Source organism: Limulus polyphemus, unplaced genomic scaffold (genome assembly GCF_000517525.1).
Source record: "Limulus polyphemus unplaced genomic scaffold, Limulus_polyphemus-2.1.2 Scaffold9996, whole genome shotgun sequence".
Lineage (NCBI taxonomy): Eukaryota > Metazoa > Arthropoda > Merostomata > Xiphosura > Limulidae > Limulus > Limulus polyphemus.
In genome coordinates this window covers 5479-13936 of record NW_013675606.1, presented here as the reverse complement: position 1 = coordinate 13936, position 8458 = coordinate 5479, and the positions used below count along the sequence as shown (strand labels likewise).

General features: G+C 37.4%; 1 protein-coding gene across 1 annotated transcript; it reads right to left on the bottom strand.

The window, feature by feature from the left end:
• Positions 1-345: 345 nt before the first annotated feature.
• Positions 346-5503, bottom strand: LOC106476185 (optomotor-blind protein-like). Its single transcript, XM_022380122.1, has 3 exons — positions 5425-5503; positions 3524-3735; positions 346-1334 (listed from the first exon to the last, which is right to left on the bottom strand). The coding sequence occupies exons 2-3, from the start codon at positions 3717-3719 to the stop codon at positions 646-648; spliced, it is 885 nt and encodes a 294-aa protein (XP_022235830.1). The 5' UTR covers positions 3720-3735; positions 5425-5503; the 3' UTR covers positions 346-645.
• Positions 5504-8458: the final 2955 nt, after the last annotated feature.

Here is an 8458-nt window from a genome sequence, read left to right as displayed (position 1 = left end):
CCAAATACTCAATAGTTTCTCCAAACATTTGATTGTTTCTCTAACACACGAATAGTTCATTCAGAGTGTAACACATTCAAGCCTGGATCGTTCAATATGTTTAGTTTCTTAATAACGGTATACACGTTGTGCTCGAGCAAATTTAAATATGTAGAGTAATGAACTCGGTTTCAGAGATACGACTCCCTTTTTACACCTTCCAGCCAGTTACCAGGTTTCTCCAGCGTTTCATCGTCTTATGGCACGTGCAATATGTAAAGCGTTAAAGGAATTTATTTAATTGTGCATGTTTTAACCATTTTCTCTGATCAAAAAAAAGAAGAAAAAAGACACAAGTGGAAAACAACGTCATTTTAGTAAAGTGCATTATGGGCTAACGAGGTTGATATTCTATGCTATAGTGTCTTTGGTTTCTGTGTATAATCCTTATACACATATGATAGGAATAACGTGGGATGTTATCTAGGCTACATACAAAACAAAAACAAAAAAAACGGACTCGACCTCAGATGGTACATCCTAAGAAAAGTAATGAGACATTAAGTTGATGACTGTTTCTCCTGGAGCTCAGTACAATTGTTCTGAAAATGACTTTGCTGACATCTTTGTTTTAAATTTATCCTTCGCTCGTCAGTATCATTGTTGTTATTTGTCATGTAGTCGTGTGAGAGTCTCTACATTTAGCTGTTCCTGTCTTCGTTGAAGCCCATTTACCATGTTTTCAATGTTTTTGAGGTCATTGGTTGAACCATCGGAACTGCTGGCTTCGGAAGCGGGCGATGTTGGTTGTCTCGAAGAAGAGGACAGGGTGTGAGAAATGGGATCATTCAAAGAAGTTGTAGACACAGACGACAACATTGATGTTCCACTCAGCGATGGTATAGAATATGGAGCAAAACGATGCTGTCGTAGTCTGTTACCCAAATCTATCAAACCAGAGTAGCTGTGGGCCAACAGAGGATAAAAGTGAGACGACGACCCCGAAGTCAAGGATGAAGTAGAAGGTAGGAAGAGGTGTGGATACAAGGTTGGAGGGTAAAGATAGGGCAAGAGTTGGGGATGGGGCAGGCCTTGACCAATTGGTAAGTTCTGACTAACCACTTGGTTTAATGGAGCCGTCGAGACGGAGGGCGAGTTGAAGGTCAAGCTAGCAAAGTTAAGATCCGGGCATCTTGATGGGGAGGTTGACCTACTGGTGGAGCTTCCACTGTCGCGTCTTTCGTATTTTTCGGGCGTGGTCTTAGAACCTGGACTAGCACTCGTTTGTTTGGGGCTTTGGCTACAATAACCATTGACTGAAACATCTTCTGTTGTGTCTTTTTTGGAGCATTCTTCTAAAACAAAATATATCAAAAAAAGTTTTAGCGAGTATCATGAAAAAAATAAACACTTGATTATGTAAAGAAAATTCATTTTTTGTTTGTTTGTTTGTAATTAAGCACAAAGCTACACGATGGGCTATCTGTGTTCTGCCCACCACGGGTATCGAAATCTGGATTTTAGCGTTGTAAGTCCGCAGACTGTGCCACTGGGGGGTGGGACAAATTCATTGCTATATTTATTTCACTTTCTCAATATTCACAAATAGTTATTTCGATTTCGTTGTGTTTCGATAGTTTGTTAGTCAACAAACTTGGTTTTTCTCACAATGATACGTCCGAATAACGTGTTTGTGCGTTTTCTTATATCAAAGCCTCATCGGGCTATCTGCTGTGTCCACCGAGAGGAATAGACCCCCCCCCCCTTCCATTCTAGCGTTGTAAATCCGAAGACTTACTACTGGCCCACCGGGGGGACAATATGTTTGTACAAAACCCGAAAACTGTCTATAGCTTCATAATCCTAATAACAATATCACTTAGTAGAGTCTTCGAAATTTATTCTAAAATAAATCGAAACTTAGAGAGTATGTAAATTACCAGAAATATAAAGATTTTATGATCTTCGAAAGCTTGCCGACAGGTGACGTGAGAAAATTAATAATTATTCTCTGCTTCCACAAGATGGCGTGCAAAGAAGTTATATGAGCCAAAAATTGGTCGGATTGAGTTTCTGACCCGAGTCGTTATTTATTGTCGTTCATTGTTTTACTAGATCAAATATAAAAACTCTGATTTTTCTTCCCCCACCCCTCTTTTTTTACTAACCAGATATGTAGAAATGTTCAACATAGCATGAATTGTAGTGGATTAGGCTTTTAAAAGGCTTAACACATTCCTGAAAATTGTGAACAGTGATATTCAGTTTCGAACACCTTTCTTCCTGTGTTGAACATTTTATTCGTCTTTAGAGCCCTTGGTATGCGCCAGCTCGTGATACTGGGAGGGGTTAAGTATTGTTGTCACGACTTTGAACAAAATCTTAAATATTACAATCGGAAACATTTGATGCTGTGCATTTTTAAATCCTGAAGCTCATATTATAAACAAACAAGTATGATAGTCATTTTCCAGTTTTTAAGCAATCAAACCTGTGACAAAGACTGTCAATCCGCCATTTTTCAGTTTTTAAGCAATCAAACCTGTGACAAAGACTGTCAATCCGCCATTTTTCAGTTTTTAAAGCAATCAAACCTGTGACAAAGACTGTCAATCCGCCATTTTTCAGTTTTTAAGCATTCAAACATGTGACAAGGATTAAGCCTACACTAACTGTTAGTGTGTCGGGCTACGGATCAAAGGGTCCGGGGTTCGAGACGTGATTCCGTGAACATTTTCACCTGTGAATGCACTATAGAAGTGGCAATCAATTTGATAAATTCCGTTCAAAGAGCCGGGAAAAGCCTTTGTGACAGCTGTTGCTTCTGACTTGCTGTTTTACCCCTTGATGATAGTTCCAAATTTGCGACGGCCATATCTGAATCTTAGGGGGTCTCTCAACTGGCCGTTTAGCTCATGTGCGCAGGTTTAACATTCGAATTCCTTCACGCCATCCAGATTATCGTAACTCGTGCAGGAAGATTTAACAATGGCAACGTTTTCCGAGAATAAAACATAAAAACTTCAAATAGTCTAGAATAACGTCTTGAAACTGAAGCTTGTTGTTTCTCTCTCTCTCTCTCTCCCCGTTAGTCGGGCGGAGCTGAATATGTTTTTGTTTTCTGTTATATGTATCGTTCATCATCATTTTAATAGATGACAAAAGAAGAGAATGGTAATCATTTGAAGTCCAAATTAAGATTTTGTTAAAGAGTAACAAACTCACTGAGATGAATTTATTTTCAAATCTTGTAATTAAATCACAACAACTAAACTTATTATCAGAAAGTTAACTAGTGAAAACACATATTTGTTTTGCCCGTGCTAAAGTTAATAGCTCAGCAAAGGTTACTGTCATATAAAACGTGATTACATTTCTGAATAATTTCAGAATTTCCATTTTCTAATATATAGCTAACAAACGTCTTTTAAACACTGTATTCAAATGAATGAAATATTATTATAAACCATAAGTTGTAATATAAAGAAGATGATAAGTTATATATATATTTTTAAAACCTTTACGTAATCAAAGTTGGTTCTACCTTTTGACTGACTCCCTGTATTTGACACTGCGGGTCTCAAGTCAGCAGCGCCACCTACATCGAGTCGTTCATCTTCATCACTGGTATCATCTAGTGGATCAGGATCCGGATTGTGGTTTGAACTCTCCCTGTTCTGGCTGCTTACGCCTCCTTGTGTCGCCTCCAATGTGTGCATCTGAGAAGTCTGTGACCCCATCAGCGTAGTGTGGCGTCTACGATTTGGAGGGACGCAAAAGTTAACAAGAAACCAACATAAACCCAAATATCTAAGGAAAACGAGTTTTTTTTAGTTCCAAAGATTCCATTTGGTTAAAATATTTATGTCACAAACATGTAATTAATTTAAAGAAACAACATAAAAGCTGACACTTGTTAGACATAGGAAGAAGAAGAAAAAAGAATTAGTTGCGTAATTAATTCAGAAAAGTGAAAAAATACTAAATCTATTATTGTACAAGGCCCTTAAATTTCTAGAAAGTAAACCTACTCGGTCTTAAAATGAAGTGATAAAGCTTGATCCCAAGATTCACGAGGTGCCAAAAACTTAAGTAACCAGGGGGACACTCATTAGAGCACATACCTCCTCCACGCAGCGTTGATCATACTCGGCCCCCAAAAAATACGAATATGTGTCCATATGTTCATCGTTACCAACAGACAATGAAGAATAATATTCTACAAATGTTCATCGTTACCAACAGACAATGAGGAATGATATTCTACACATGTCCATCGTTAACAACAGACAATGAAGAATAATATTCTACAAATGTCCATCGTTACCAACAGACAATGAGGAATGATATTCTACACATGTCCATCGTTACCAACAGACAATGAGGAATGATATTCTACACGTGTCCATCGTTACCAACAGATAATGAGGAATGATATTCTACACATGTCCATCGTTACCAACAAACAATGAGGAATGATATTCTACACATGTCCACCAAGTTTCATCAAAATCCAGTCACTTTTGACTGAGTTATAGAGCAAAAATAGTGTGAAAAATCGGTCACCATGTTAACATGACCTTTAACTTCGATATTGACCCTCCGAAAACTAATAACTACTAAATTGGGCCATACTACAAATGTACGCCAGATTTTGTTCAAATCCATTCAGCCGTTTTCGAGAAATCTTGTTGACAAACAGACACACTAAACTAATCAACATAGAAACCAGATGGTGTTGGGAAACGTGCCAAACCAAAATAGATAAGAAGATATATCATGAAAATTACTAGACCACGTGATGCTGAATACAAACAATTGTCCAATTCATCAGGTCACAAAGTTAAAAGTGTCAAGAAGAAAAAATTAAAATCGTCAGGTCACCAACAATAGAAGATCGAAGGTCCGTGAGACGATACTTTAGGTCAAGATCGTCAGGTCACCATGGCTTATCGGGAAATTAACTCTTTAGATAACATACACTGGGCTATTCAGGTCATTAACATGAGGAGAACAAAGGCCTATGAGAAGATAGTTTGTGCCACGATCGTTAGGTCACAATGGTTTATCGGAAAATAATTTCTTATGATAACATACACTGGGCTATTCAGGTCATTAACACGAGGAGAACAAAGGCCTATGAGAAGATAGTTTGTGCCACGATCGTTAGGTCACAATGGTTTATCGGAAAATAATTTCTTATGATAACATATATTGAGCTGTTCAGGTCATTAACACGAGGAGAACAAAGACTTGTGAGAAGGATGCTTTAGTCCCGATCTCAGATTCACAAGCACAGACTTCTAAGAAATATAGAAGGGCAAGAACATCCACTGAGAATAGGAACATCCTGAATGAAACAAAAAAATCAGAGAAGTTACACGATTCTGCCTTGATAACAACAGCTACCAACGAGTTAATTTGGTAATTTATCTATGAACTTACTTTTTCTCCCTTTTTCCAGCTCCTGAATCCCGAAATCCTTTAGCAAAAGGGTTGTTGTCAATTTTTAACTGGGTAATCTGTTAGTGGAAATATTAAATTAAACTAACTAAGTAAAAACGTCAGGAAACTGAAATTTTTGTACGAAACTTTGAAAACCTCATGACATAAGAGTAAAATACAGCATTATATAAACAACTTTATCAATACAACAGATATAAAATATCTATTAAAACATCGATGAAAACACAATAATAAAAATCCTGTGTAACATTTGACTGTACAACGGTATTTGCTAGAGAAGAGAGGTTTCGTAAAACATTTGAAAAAATATTACTTTATTTGACTTTATATAGAACTCTGACGGACAAAAATAAATATATTCCAGGAAATTTTTAAGTACACTAAGGGGAAAATAAAAAACAAGGGACACTTTTTCCTGTGACGCCAGTTGTTTAAAGTAATTTCACGATGATATGCCAAATACAGTCCACTAAACAACTTGAATTTTCACATATCTAACGTTTTGGAAAATTAAACCTCACGTGTTACTGGGGAAGACCAGAACTATAAATATCGGTACACAAAGTGTTATTTAGTTGAGGTTTAATTACATCCAGAATATCCGTCTCTCTGTTTATAGTGACGTTTAATTACAACCCGAACATCCCTCTCTCTGTTTAAAGTCATGTTTAATTACTCCAGAACATCCCTCTCTCTGTTTAAAGTCACGTTTAATTACATCCATAACATCCCTGTGTCTGTTTAAAGTCACGTTTAATTACACCCCGAACATCCCTCTGTCTGTTTAAAGTGACGTTTAATTACTCCAGAACATCCATCTGTCTGTTTAAAGTCACGTTTAATTACATCCATAACATCCCTGTGTCTGTTTAAAGTCACGTTTAATTACACCCCGAACATCCCTCTGTCTGTTTAAAGTGACGTTTAATTACTCCAGAACATCCCTCTGTCTGTTTACTCCCAGAACATCCCTCTGTCTGTTTCAATTGGCGTTTAATTACTCCAGAACATCCATCTGTCTGTTTAAAGTCACGTTTAATTACATCCATAACATCCCTGTGTCTGTTTAAAGTTACGTTTAATTACACCCCGAACCTCCCTCTGTCTGTTTAAAGTGACGTTTAATTACTCCAGAACATCCCTCTGTCTGTTTCAAGTGACGATTAATTACTCCAGAACATCCCTCTGTCTGTTTCAATGACGATTAATTACTCCAGAACATCCCTCTGTCTGTTTCAAGTGACGTTTAATTACTCCAGAACATCCTCTGTCTGTTTCAAGTGACGTTTAATTACTCCAGAACATCCCTCTGTCTGTTTAAAGTGACGTTTAATTACTCCAGAACATCCATCTGTCTGTTTCAAGTGACGTTTAATTACTCCCAGAACATCCCTCTGTCTGTTTAAAGTCACGTTTAATTACTCCAGAACATCCCTCTGTCTGTTTAAAGTCACGTTTAATTACTCCAGAACATCCCTCTGTCTGTTTAAAGTCACGTTTAATTACTCCAGAACATCCCTCTGTCTGTTTAAAGTGACGTTTAATTGCTTCTATAAGAATCTTCTTTCTGTTTCAAGTGTTGAAGTGGCTAAAGTATTTTCATGCTAAGTGTTTTGGAAAGCCCTATCATGTCGACTTTTTACGTTTTGCTGGTAAATGTAATTTTTGTTTGATTACGTAACTTCCTAGTTGTATAGACTGGTTTATTACGTAACTTCCTATTTGTATAGACTGGTTTATTACGTAACTTCCTAGTTGTATAGACTGGTTTATTACGTAACTTCCTAGTTGTATAGACTGGTTTATTACGTGTTGTATAGACTGGTTTATTACGTAACTTCCTAGTTGTATAGACTGGTTTATTACGTGTTGTATAGATGGGTTTATTACGTAACTTCCTAGTTGTATAGACTGGTTTATTACGTAACTTCCTAGTTGTATAGACTGGTTTATTACGTAACTTCCTAGTTGTATAGACTGGTTTATTACGTGTTGTATAGACTGGTTTATTACGTAACTTCCTAGTTGTATAGACTGGTTTATTACGTGTTGTATAGACTGGTTTATTACGTAGCTTCCTAGTTGTATAGACTGGTTTATTACGTAACTTCCTAGTTGTATAGACTGATTTATTACGTAACTTCTTAGTTAAAACAAAACCAAAACCTATTTTAACCCATGCTGAAGCCAGTAATAGTAAGTGCATCAGTTTCAAAATGTCACTCCATTAAACTTCTGAAGATGCTCACAAGATGGCGTATATAATTTGCTGTTTGAAATGTCCTGGCTGGGTTAGAAACAAAAGGAGGATTTATTTGTTTTTCCTTCGGATTGGTTGATTTAAGTTTCGAAGATTGTAGAAACAAGTGTCGAATCACATGTGATGTCGTCTAGAAGTTTACAGATTTTCAAACTAGACAAAAATAGACTGTGTGTTTTTCCGTTTGGAAGAACATAATATTCGACGGGCAGAGAAGCGTGAAAACCATTATCGGAATGGATTGAGGGATGAGCAAGGGAGGGGGGGGGATAATACAGCGGCTTCTAGACAGTTTCAGATACAGTCAGTAAAGGGCGAGAATGGTATGGGTAACGGTTTGTGCGGGGGCACGAGACCGGGGAGCAGAATGCTGAGCCGCGCCACACGTCCCGATATGTAAACCCCAGCGGAGCTTTTGAAGAACACCCAAGTGCGAGATACAGTGGCGTCCGGGAGCCGGCGAGGGGGACCTCCCGTTGCCGCACATCTTCTACCGGTGCTCCAACGAGCAAGGTTTAACGTGAGAGCCAAAGCTACGTTGTTCGTGAAATCTGAACATAATTATTATTACGTCCAATCTTGTTAAAAGCGAGTCTGAAATCTGACGTCGATTAAAAGTAACTAAATGTAAATTAATAATTAATAGTACGATGCTATTAAAGTTTTTGTTTAGGACTATAAATACACGATATAGTGTGTGTGAGTGTATTATATATACACACTATAGTGTTTGTGTATTAATATATACACACT